General features: G+C 44.0%; 1 protein-coding gene across 5 annotated transcripts in view; it reads right to left on the bottom strand.

The window, feature by feature from the left end:
- Positions 1-8,376: 8,376 nt before the first annotated feature.
- DBN1 (drebrin 1) overlaps positions 8,377-13,243 on the bottom strand; it is a 77,917-nt gene continuing 73,050 nt past the window's right edge. For all 5 annotated transcript variants that reach the window (XM_069971255.1, XM_069971265.1, XM_069971237.1 and 2 more), the window contains one exon: positions 8,377-9,344. In XM_069971255.1, coding sequence (XP_069827356.1) covers positions 9,256-9,344 — 89 coding nt within the window. In that variant the 3' untranslated portion in view covers positions 8,377-9,255. The remainder of the gene's footprint in view (positions 9,345-13,243) is intronic.

Below are 13,243 nucleotides of genomic sequence, written 5' to 3'. Positions count from 1 at the left end.
CTCAGTCTCCGAGCTGTCAAGCTGAGGCTGGAAAGATTCCTGCACAGATGTTGACCCTGGAATATTAGATCCGGATGCAGAGGTAATCTCCAAAATTCCCCTCTGCTCATATTCATGGGCAGGATGAACCATGCCCTCTTCGGCCAGAAGGAAGTTATTATTATCACTGACAACTGATCTTCATCAAACTCTGGGAATCATGGCTATGGGAGGAAAGATATACGCCAGCTGGTATGTCCATGGTATTGTCATTGAGTCCACTACCGTGGGATTGTCTGCCCTGTAAAGGGAACAGAAATTCCTCAGTTTGGCATTGCTTGCTGATGCCATGAGGTCTCTCTGAGGAAGCCCCCACCTCTGGGTTAACTGAATGAACACTCTCCTTGAGAGAGACCATTCCCCCGGTAATGTCAGGCCTCGACTCAGTCAATCCGCCAATATATTGTCGACACCCCTGATATGAATCGCAGAGAGTCTGGTTATTCTGGTTTCTGCCCAACAGAAAAATCTTCTCTACTTCCCTGAGGAGAGAAGGGGATCTGGTACCTCCCTGTTTAGGTACGCCACACAGGTCATGTCGTTCATCCGGATTCTGACTGCTCTCTGTAAAATAGGAGGAGAAAAATGAAGAAGAGCTAGGTAAATCGCTCTAAGCTCCCTCACGTTGGAGGGCAGAGCGGATTCCTGTTGACTCCAAGATCCTGCAGTCGTGATGACTGTCAGATGAGCTCCCCAACCTGTTCCTGAAGCATCCGTCGTGATGGTTATCCAGTGTGGTTCTGAAAATAAACTCCATGTTTGACTTGTCTCCACCACATTAGAGAATGTCTTGTTTGAGTCGATAGAACATCATCGCATCCAAGTCCTTCAGTCCTCGGTTCCATACTGTTAGTGCTTCTCTCTGAAGAAATCTCATGTGCCATAACGCCCATGGCACCGCGTCCGCAGCTGAGGCAAGGAGCCCTAAAAAGCGCATTTATGTTCTTATGGATACCTGACGAGGAGGAATTAGGAATTAAGTCTGATTTCTCTATGTTGATAAGCCAACCTAATTGTTGAAGTATGTCCTGGACATAGTTCAACTGAACTCTCAGAAGATCCTGAGTCTGAGTCATAATCAACCAATCATCCAGGTAAGGGATAACTTTATCCCCTGTAAACGGAAGCGAACCATCATGGTGACACTACCTTTGTGAAAACAAAGGGTGCGGAGGTATTCCGGGTGGAAGGACTTTGAATTGTAAGTGTCTTACCTTCCCCTGGATTTGGATGGCGAAGGCTCTCCTGTGAGCCTTCAGAATCGGTACATGAAGATATGCATCCGGTAGATCTATGGTGACCATAAAATCTCCCTCCTGGAGGATAGATTTTACCGATCTTATGTTCTCCATGTGGAAAGTCTTCTTTACGATGCATCTGTTGAGATATCGCAAATCTATAATAAGCCTCCAATTTCCGGATGGCTTCAGCACTAGTAACACTGGGGAGTAAAACTCCCTGACCGATCTCAGATAGAGGAACATCCTCTAGAGCCTCAATGGAAAGGAGGCGAAGAATTTCTGTCTCTAGGACTAAGTGTCTTTCTGGCTTAAGATTTCTTGACAGAAGAAATCTTGGAGGAGGAAGAGATGATAAATGAAGGACATAACCATTTTGAATAATATTTAACACCCAGTGATCTTTTCTTAATTCTTCCCAGGCAGGGAGAAACAAACTCAGACGTGTTCCCACTGGACAGCTTCTGCGTCAGAAGTCTGGTTTCTTGTTGGTGTCCTTATTCTGCTGCTTCCCGGAACCTCTTCTGGAATAGTTTCTTCCTCGACCTCTGTACTGGTATCTCCCTTTGCCTCGCTGAGGAGATTTTGCTCTGCGAAAGGAATCACCGCTCTTATAGGACAATGGTAGGGACTTCCCCTCCTTGTCAGACAATTCCTCCATTAATTTATCCAGCTCAGAGCCAAACAGCCTACCTGGCTGGAACTCCATATTACAGAGCTGAATTTTGGAGTTAGCATCTCCAACCCAGGGTTTTAACCATAGCGCCCTTCGGCAGCGGTTGAGAGCGTACTAGTTTTTTTACGCTAACCTGGTTCCCTGAGATGCATCATCGCAGAGGAAGTCAATGGCCATAATGACCTTTTTTAAGGAGCGAAGGACCTTGTCCCTGCTAGCTCTACCTTCCAATTTTCCTGGACCTTGGTCAGCCATCTTCTTAGGCTTCTAGAAACCTCAAAAGAAGAAATGGAGACTGCCCCTTGGGCTGCCGCTGCCGTATATGATCTCTTGAGGGCTACCTCCACCCTTCTATCCATCGGATCCTTAAGATTGGATCCGTCCTCCGCAGGCAGCACAGTACATTTTGACAGTTTGGCTATGGCCGGGTCCACCTTTGGAGGCTCAATCCAGTCCTTACATTGTTCTTCCTTGAGAACATATAAGGTCTTAAACCTCTTGCTCAAACCCGGAGCCTTTTCCGGTTCCTTCCATTCCGCCTGTAACATAGACACTGAAGTCTTACCCACAGAAAAAGCCCTAGGCTTTTTTGAGGAGGACCAATCCTATCCTCTTCTATTTCCTCAGGGTGTATTTCAGCTTGCACAGCTTAGCAGAGCTTGTGAATTCTATCAGCTGTGAAATACCCCCTGAATAATTCTTTCTCATCTTCAGAAGTAGAAGAGGTTTCAGAAGAAGATGATGAGTTAACTTCATCAATCACAGTAAAACTGAAAATGACCATAATCCTACAGCCATAAAGTAATATACTCAAAGGCTGGGAGTACAGAGAGAAATACTCCGTTTGGTCTTTAACTTAGGACACGGGCGGCGATTCTCATTAGCCGCTAAAGTCTTTTGCACATAGTCCTTGACCCATACAACTACATCCTGAACATCAGGCTCCTCATAGGTTTAGGTCTGCATGAAGGACAGCGTACTTAGGCATTATAAATATTTTTAGGCATTCATAAATATTTTTATGAAAGAAAGGATGAATCTTATCTGGAAAAAATGATCCTCCTACGGTATCCATAGCCGTCAGGTAGTGGAGTCTCACACTCGGTACATGAAGTGCTTCCTTAGAAGGTCTTTTGCCAGCAGCAGGACTGGTCTCCATTTCAGACATTTTTAAGTATATAGAAGAGAGATCACAGCACTTTGCACTCAGATGTTTTCTATTAGATCCAAATGAGCCACAGAAAATCCTTCCAGAGGAAGACAGCCAGACCTAGAGGTAGCAAGAGCTTACCTTCTGCCTTGGACACACAGCTAATCCGGCATGCAGAGAGTGCGCCGCTGCCGGCCCCCGGAAGTGACATGACGCCGACGCCGCAGTGCTGAGACGCACGCAGCGCCGATGCGTTCCACAGTCGAACGCGACTGGAAGAAAAGCCAGCGGCTCGGGTGACACGCAGAGTGCGTTCCAAGAAGCACTAGGTAAGAAAAACTTAAAAGCTAAGACCTGCAGAAGCAAATATCAGGATACTACCTGGACACCGGCTCCAGCGGCATCCCAGCAATCATTACCTGTAGGGAAAACCTGAATGCAACAGGTTAACAAAGCATAAAAACGGAGGAGGGACAAAGTCCCCTAGGGCTAACAGCAACGAAGTAAAAAAAGACTGAGGTCTAGGGGGAGGTGGAGCCTATTTATACCTCATGGAGGAGGGGATTAAAATTTAATTGTTATTTTTTCATTAAATATTCCTTCGTCCCAGGGGCTCGCAGGGGCGAATTTACCCCATATCTTGTGATGCCAATGGGACGTAAGGGAAGCATTTATGGGAGCGTTAGGTGCAGTAAATCTGCAGTTTCTGAGGCTGGTACCTCTGATCCTCTACAGCAGATGTAACTCTTATGGTGGGATTACACAGCCAGATTTTTGAACCCAAAGCCAGGAACAGACTATAAACAGAGAACAGGTCATAAAAGGAAAGAGATATTTCTCCTAATTTCAAATCCATTCCTGGCTTTGGATTAAAAATCTGTCAGATATATCTGTCTAAACCAGTGCTTCTCAATTCCAGTCCTCAGGCCTCACCAACAGGTCATGTTTTGAGGCTATCCCATACAAAGGACACCTGTGAAATACTAAGGAAATCCTCAAAACATGACCTGTTGGTGAGGCCTAAGGACTGGAATTGAGAAGCACTGGTCTAAACACATTGTTAGGGTCCTTTTAAACACAGATATCTGACAGATTTTTTAAGCCAAAGGCAGGAATGGATTGGAAAAGAGGAGAAATCTCAGTGTTTCTTTTATGACCTGTTCTCTGTTTACAGTCTGTTTCTGGCTTTGGCTTCAAAAATCTGCCAGGTAAATCTGTATGTGTAAAAACACCCTAAGGGCCCTATTCCACAGTAACGATAATCGGCCCCATTTGGCCCGATTCGGCCGATTATCATTCAGTGAAATAGAGAGAACAATCAGCCGATGATCGTGTCATCGGCTGATCGTTCATTTAGGGCCAGACCTAAAATCATCGTTCCCCCACCGCGCATCGCTACGGTTAAATAGTGGTGCGTGGCAGGCGACCGACGATTTGAGAAGCAGTAATACATTACCTGTCAGATCGTCTTCTCCGCTCTGTCTTCCTCCCCGAGTCCCGCGCCATCTAGCTCCAGAATGGCCTGTCAGCTGACGGAGCGCTCAGCCAATCACAGGCCATTCTGAAGCTAGAGCGCGCGGGACCCGGGGAGGAAGACAGAGTGGAGAAGACCACCTGACAGGTAATGTATTACTGCAAGGGCTGCAAGGACATCGCTAACAATGTCCCTGCAGCCCTCGCTCAACGATCATCGGGCCATGGAATAGGCCCAGTAAACGAGCGGCAATCTAGCAGATCGTGCTCGTTTACATCATTGATCGGGCCCTCCTCGGCCGGTGGAATAGTACCCTAAGTCTCCCTTTACTGGTGTAGATACCTTCAAAGTTATTGCAATTTTCTGGACTGACTTACCTTCATGTCTTAAGGTAATAATGTTGTTTCTCTTTACTTTGTTTAGTGGTTCTGGCCATAATGTGAATTATTAGGGCTAAACGCTGTATGGAATTGTGTACCAATGCTACCTCTGCAAAAGACAACTTCATGTTCTCAAACACACTGTTAGGGTACAAACCCACACACCGTATATACAGCAGCAGATACGCGACAAATACGCAGCAGATTTGATGGTGAAGATTTGATGCTGTGTTCAGTTATTTAGATCTAATCTGCTGCGTATTTGCTGTGTGTTTGCTGCGTATCGCAGCAGTAAATACGCTGCGTATACGGTGTGTGGGTTTATACCCTTAAGGAAAGAAATTCCACAAATTAAAGTGAATGTACCATCAACATTTTTTCCCTCACGGAGGGGGAGGCTAATCTCTGAGTTCTAACTATATTATATTCTCTATCTACTGGTGTAATCTAATCTATGCTGACAAAGCATGAATTTCATGTATGAGGCGGAGGTGATTAAACATCCTAATAGCTGTCAGTCAAAGCAAAGAGGTTCCAAGCAGAGTGAAGGGCAATGCTAACAAGAAGATGGGATGAACTTTCTGGAGCTTTTGTGGCTTAGGGTCTAAAGGCCCTATTCCATGGAATGATATTCGGCCGATAATCGCCCCGTGGAATAGAAGGCAACGATCAGCTGACATTGTTCATGTAGGCTGATGGTTGCAGTCGTTTGTGGTTCAAACATGTTGAAAAACAAGCGACTGTGATAGCAGCAATCTGCTGCCGTCGCCATGTGGAATAGGAGGGGTGGCAGCAGACCGCCACTATCCTCTATGGGCTGCCCAGATGATCAGCGGTCACCCAGGCAGCTCCCCCACTCGCTGCTGTCGCGTGTAATAGCAGTGGCAGCGAGCAGGGAATGAGGAGCTGAAAGCGCTCGTTTGCTCCTCACAGTTGGCCCATGGAATAGGGTCTTTAGGCTAAATTTTTTGTCAATTAATACCATGATATCTCGTTGCTGGAGGGGTCAATTATCAAAGCAAAAGTATAATTCAGGGTTAGAACCACTATAAAGCCATGCACCAAGATATTCTTCATAAGACAACACTTTTAAGAAATACGTCAGCATGGGGGAGTTTTTGTGTGTGACGCTTATGTGACATGTTTTCATTGTACATACATTTATTAGTTCCATTAGGTCTTTGGTGGAGGTAGAAAATAAAGTTTTATACTTGTGCAGTAATCCTAGGTAAGCTGCAACTAATCAGTTTTCGTCTGGTCTTCCATCTTCTTTATAATGCTCCTCATGCCCAGGTATTCCTCTTGTATATTTCTTCCTTTGGGAAAGTTTGTCTGTTATATGTTTTGGTGGTTAACACCATTCTGTTAATGCTTCCCAGCTGATTGGCAGACCTGATGGAATTAACTAAGCTTATTCATTATCGGCTTCAGAATATATTTAGAGCTCTTTAAAAAAAATCATGGTGAAACTTTGTTGTATGTGTTTTAACCAGTCCCAGCATATCCAATCCCAAGATTCCTAGAATTAGAACATTCAGTAAGGAACGGCATTTATTGTACTTTATTGGTTCAGAACATATTAATAGATTGATAACCATTCCCCTTGTGCTTATCTCAGGAGGTATTGATGGTTCTTGTGCAGTGTAAAAGCTGGTACAGACAGTATTAGGTTATGTGCATACAACCTTTTTTGTAGGGATTTTAGGCCCCATACTATGCAGCAAAAAAATACATGCAATCTACATGCAAAACTGCAACAAAACGTGGTGAAAATATGAAGTAGCAATCCAAGGTTATTCTTGAAATTTCTTCAGTGTATTTTGTTACATATTTGGGGAGCAGAAAAATAAGTTGAGTGCAAATACTCTTACAGGGAATGCTTCATGGGAAATGGCATGCAAATCTCTGTCAGTAGGAAAACTGCCTATATAGGTATAGCTACCTTGTAAAAAAATATCTGACCAATTAAAGGAGAAATTATCTGCAGGTTAATCCCTATGCTTATTAGGTATTTTGGTGCACTGGGTGCAGGGCTACCACTGTCAGTGCACCATTCTGCCCCGGTTGCCCTACTCCACTGATAATTATTAAAAGGGGTGGGCCGACCAGGGCAGATTGGTGCACTGGGGATGGTAGTCAGACTCTTCTAACCTGCTGATAGCTTCCCTTGCTTGTTTTTTTCTCCAAAGCCAGGTCTTTCCACTCTAAAAGGCTTGGCCCCTGGTCAGTACAGAGCAGGGGGTACTAGTTGGCTTAGTAAAGAGCCATTAACGTAGCTCAATTATGCAAATAATATTTACGTATAAGACTACTTTTTAACCCAGGAAAATCTTCTCAAAGGTCAGGGGTCGTTTTATATGCTGGGTGTCATCTTTTAGGGCGGGGCTGAAAAATGTCAGAATCAGATGAGGATCTGCGGCGACCATATGAAGGGCAGAGCAAGCTGCAGGTGTCCGGGGTATGGAAAAGTGCTGTGCCCAAAAAAAACACACCTCTGTCACCTGTCTGGCCATCCTTGTATCCTGCCTGTATTATTGTACCTCCTTCTCTGCCACTCAGATCTCGCTGCTGCCTGAGCATTTTTATATATTTACATTTGGTGTGTGTTGGAAGAGGGGTAGTCTTATACGGCCAGTACTTTCCAAACTCTATATTTTAATTAGGAAAGTTGGGGGTCGTCTTATACATCCAGTCATCTTATACGTGGGAAAATATGGTACTAAAGAAGACATGTCAGGAGATCAGACCACTACTCTCTGAAGTCTGTTTCTTCTTGCATCTTGCCAATGAGACACTTGACCTAGGTTAACAACTTGTGTATTTTAATACAATGTTAACTGTTTTGCCAGATGCAGTTTGCTCTTGTGATGTTGGGAAGAATAAGTGTCAGTACTTTGTGTTGTGTTCTTACATGAGCTTTGCTACTTAGCACCAGAAATTAGCAAAACTACAGTATGCTTCTACAAACGTGAAACATCTGCAGGGGATTTGTTCTGTCTATAAAAAGTTAACACTTTCTAAGTGATGTCCAAGTGCTTGGACTCTCTAGAAAAGTCATACCAGACATTTCCTGGGGATCAAAACACTAGAAAAGCAGAATATTTTTTCTAGACCCCTAGCAACCAATCAGTTTCCACTTTTCAGTCCTCACAGATTTTTTGAAAAATTAAAGGTGAAATCTGATTGGTTGCTAGGGGCAATTGAGCCAATTCTACTTTACACCAGTTTAATAAATCTCCCCTTAAGTATCTAGACTTCTCAATACTGGACTACAGACTTAACTAACATCTGGCTTCTGTGTTTTTGGGGAGGACGGAAACACCCCCTAAACGTGTCAAAGCGCTGTGTGTGTGTGTGTGTGTGTGTGTGTGTGTGTGCGTGCAATGTCCACCTTATAAAATAACAACAAGAGTTCACACTTGGATCCAGACTCCTTTAATAACACACGAGCACAGTCTGTACAGTGTTGTGCTTTCAGAACGTTACTAAACATGAAAAAGAAAATGAAGCTTCGCTGTAGGTCATGAAATGAGAAGGCGCAAAGGAGTCAAAGAGGTGGTCAACAGAAAAAAATATCTGTGTGCACAACTTCCCTCCATCTTCACAAACCTACCAGCAGGAGCTTATGATCCAAGAACAAGGCATGGCACCCCCGCATCCAGGGAATAAATAGGAGCACAGAGCAAATGAATAATATGAAGGGGGGGATGCTACAGTGGAAAATATGCCCCCCTGGCCTGTGGGGATGTGCAGGGGTATTAAGGGTTAATTATTGCCATAAGTTTCTATTTTGTTTCCTCAAAAAGCTGCAGGAACAAGTTACAAAGATAAAACTACAACAAGAAATCCTCTCTGCATCCTTCAATCCGAATGCAAAAGGCAGTCGGGCACAGGCTGGTCAAAAAAAATAATAAATCCAGCTAATAACACTGAGGGAACCAGGTGCTTGGCTGCTGCTCCTGGATCTGATGCACAAGGTCTGCTCAACCTAGAAGGGTTAATAGCATTCCCCAGAATCGTATCAAATAAAGCAGAGAGATGCCAGCAAGGCTATGACTGGCAGATTAGAATATATAGAAAAGTATAACTGAAAGGTGGAGAAGTAACTGACAACCTGGCTCCTACCCCCCAAAAATCACATATAGTGTTAAAGAGATGGGGGGAAGCAGACAGGGTCTTACTAGCACGGCTCCAGCAGGGCCAGAAGCCTCAGCCATTACTACAATACTTTGCTGTTAAACGGCTGTGTCACATATTTTCGTCACGTGTATCAGCACGTGTAAACGGAGAGGGGATTACTAAGCACGTTCACCAAAGCCGCCTCCTTCTTCATCATCTTCCTCTTCTTCCATGACTGGGTCGGAGTCCCAACAAGTGATGTCAATCTCTGAAATGTATAACAAGAATATGCAGAAGATGACAATTGTCTGGAGTGAATCCTCACAGTTTGAATACTGCATTCTAAGGTGATTTTTTTCATTTCTTAGTTTACCCCAGGGCTGTGGAGTCGGAGTCAGAGTTGGAGCTAGTTTTGGCTGGAGTCGGGAAAAAAAAAAAAAATCTTAAAAAAATGTAGAATTGAATTTTGATATAAACTTTACAAGTTTTGCTCATGAATATATATTATAAGCAACATTCTAATAGGACACTGGCCCTATTACATAAGGGTGGTCGGGGAATATATCAGTAATAGGACACTGGCCCTATTACATAAGGGTGGTCGCGGAATATATCAGTAATAGGACAGTGGCCCTATTACATAAGGGTGGTCGGGGAATATATCAGTAATAGGACACTGGCCCTATTACATAAGGGTGGTCGGGGAATATATCAGTAATAGGACACTGGCCCTATTACATAAGGGTGGTCGGGAAATATATCAGTAATAGGACACTGGCCCTATTACATAAGGGTGGTCGGGGAATATATCAGTAATAGGACACTGGCCCTATTACATAAGGGTGGTCGGAAAATATATCAGTAATAGGACACTGGCCCTATTACATAAGGGTGGTCGGGGAATATATCAGTAATAGGACACTGGCCCTATTACATAAGGGTGGTCGAGGAAAAGTTGTTGGTCACTATTTGGCAGTTTGTTTCTGAACTGGAAGAGTCCATTGTGTGGGGGGAGATCTGTGCTGTTCTCTTCCTGGATGCTGGATGACTGTAATTGAGCAGCAGTGTAATATGAAGATATTCTGTGTAATATAGAGGAGGAGGAGAAGACATAAGTAGTGTAGCAGTAACTTCTGTCCTCAGTGTGGTGTTTTCTCTCTGGGAGAAGATTGTGTGTTTTTCTTCAGTGTTCAATGGCTGCAGCTGTGTGTATGTGTGTGCGTGCTATTGCTGCAGTAGGCTGTGTGTGTGCTATGACTGCAACAGGCTGTGTGTGTGTGTGTGTGTGTGTGTGTGCTATGGCTGCAGCAGGCTGTGTGTATGTGTGCTATGGCTGCAGCAAGCTGTGTGTGTGTGTGCACACTATGGCTGCAGCAGGCTGTGTGTATGTGTGCTATGGCCGCAGCAGGCTGTGTGTGGTGTGCACTATGGCTGCAGCAAGCTGTGTGTATGTGCTATGGCTGCAGCAAGCTGTGTGTGGTGTGTGCTATGGCTGCAGCAGGCTGTGTGTGGTGTGTGCTATGGCTGCAGCAGGCTGTGTGTGGTGTGTGCTATGGCTGCAGCAGGCTGTGTGTGGTGTGCACTATGGCTGCAGCAAGCTGTGTATGGGTGCTATGGCTGCAGCAAGCTGTGTGTGTGTGTGTGTGTGCTGTGGCTGCAGCAGGCTGTTTGTGGTGTCCGCTATGGCTGCAGAAAGCTGTGTGTGTGTGTGTGTGTGTGTGTGTATGCTATGGCTGCAGCAAGCTGTGTGTGTGGGTGTGTGTATGCTATGGCTGCAGCAGGCTGTGTTTGTGTGTGCGTGCTATTGCGTGCCCCCACAGTGACCTTCTATATCACTGTGGGACCTCTATATCACTATGTGTGACCCCCTGTGTATCACTATGGCTGACCTCTATATCACATGTACAGTATCTGGCATTGTTAGCAGTGTTTCTTTGTGTATGGTGAATAATTAGTCAGAAACATAGAAGATTGTCACCAGGAAAAGACCACCTGCTCCATCTAGTGTAGTTGTGAGTAGTTCAGGACATGGAGGCTGGAGACTGGCTGCATCCACTGCACGCACAGGAGAAGCTGCTTTATACGTTTCCTTATTCCCTCAGAAATTGCCCCAGGATCATGTAGGACATTAGGGAGAAGCTGCTGAGCCAGTGTGATAAATAACTCCCCTGGTATATGACTGGCCATTTATGAAGGAGCAGGAGTCGGAGTCGGTCCTGATAAAATTCAGGAGTCGGAGTTGGAGCTGCAGCTTACCGACTCCACAGCACTGGTTTACCGATATGTTTTATTTATTTATTTTTCGCAGGACATAGACTAAAATATTTAAAGGTAACCTGTTATAACTTTCATAATAACAGAACCTGGACCACAAGTCATTGAGAAGTACCATTGGCCTTGACTAGAGCTTTCCTTGTTTGGGTATAGGGAGAGATTGGAGGGGCAAGTTGCTAAAACTGTCCAGTGACTCATGGTTCAGGCTGCATGAAAATGGTAACAGGCTCCCTTTATGTGTAGGTGTTATATCATGGGGAAAAAAATGCTATTTCTTATGAGGTTTGATTCTTATGAGGTATGCATTTTCCCCATTTAATCTTCATAGTAAGATGAATTGTTAATATTGACCCCAAAATGAACCTTCCAATTCTCCTATGCACAGTAATCCCAAATATATGTACACTGTTTAATTTATGGCATCAGAGAGTGTAAGAAGAACAAGGACATAACACGGAGAGGAGAGAGAGTGAGAGCTAGGATAGATATTCAATCCATTGTTGTACAGTACAGGATTGGGGTGTCTGACTAACAGCATGATCCAGCCGATGGCTGTGTGAACCGGAATATGCAGTTTTCTCAAACAGGGCAAAAAAAAAGGGCAGGTCATTTTACATTAGGTAAGTGAATAAAATAAAAAGGATTGAGGTACTCACGGTCAGCGCTGTCCACATAGAGAAGTGGCCGAAAGATTTAGAGGTCAGTAGGTACTGACCTCTAAATCTTTCGGCCACTTCTCTATGTGGACAGCGCTGACCGTGAGTACCTCAATCCTTTTTATTTTATTCACTTATTCTCTCCACGGGCCCCATTATTTTGGGAGTATCCTGTGTTTTGGTATAGTCAGCTTAGCAGTCCCTAGAGGTAGTAGGCCCCTATACAGTGGACTGTCACCTAACAAGACCCTGGATTTGGAGTTGTACCCTGTTGAGGGGTGATATGCACAAAGCCCAAGTGGCATCCAGGTGAGCACCTTCTCACATAATCCTTATCCTTGGTGTATTGAGGTATCACACGAGGCGCCGGTGCCCGCTTTCTTCTTTTTCTCTCCCTTATTTTACATTAGGTGGATAGGAAGGGGAACAGCTCCAAAATTAGAACTTCCTATCTTATGTCAATACTAGGAGAGAGGCCTTTGAACTGTATTTTCAATGCAACAGGTTCCCTTAAGGGTAAATATGTTTTCCACATCAATCTGTAGGCATAGTGTTATAGAACAGAATAAACTGAGTAGATTGATATACATAACTAGTAATCTATTCATCTACATCCCTGATTGTTCCCATTTTAGGAGTCCAGTGGAAAATCATCATCAGTGACTAACGGTTATCTTTGTATACACAGTCAGTCATACAGGGAAGTCTGTCAGTCACTGAGCAGGGCCACCCACTGGACTCCTAAGCCCAGAATTAGCAGAGGTTCCCAAAAGGAAATTATACAACAACTTGCTCAGCTCCTTCTTTATAAAATACTATCTACACTTTAGATTGCACTTTCAGCTGGACAGGTTCCCTTAAAATAAGGGCCTTCATAGATAACATATGCTGAGTGAAACCACTGACAGTAAGCTTACTGGACATGTTTTTTCCAGCAGTTTTATATGCTGAATGGCATGCAAATCGCCATTATTAACATTAGTCTCAGATTTTGCAGTAGTTGTTTCTTCACACTCATCTACAAGAAAGCTCAGAGTGAATAGTTTGTCCATATCAAAGGGAGGATTATAGGACATAAAAAGAGTGATTTAGTGTGTATAGAGTGTATTATTATGTTTTGTTTATGAAGTCTAAAATAATTTTTTCATTATTATGTTTTCTATTTATGAATAATTTATATTAAAAAATCAGGCATCATACACAGACAGCCTTAAAGGGAACATGTCAAAACACCCAG

The sequence above is a fragment of the Dendropsophus ebraccatus genome, chromosome 1 (assembly GCF_027789765.1).
Source record: "Dendropsophus ebraccatus isolate aDenEbr1 chromosome 1, aDenEbr1.pat, whole genome shotgun sequence".
Taxonomy (NCBI): Eukaryota; Metazoa; Chordata; class Amphibia; order Anura; family Hylidae; genus Dendropsophus; species Dendropsophus ebraccatus.
This window is presented reverse-complemented; position numbering and strand designations above follow the sequence as displayed.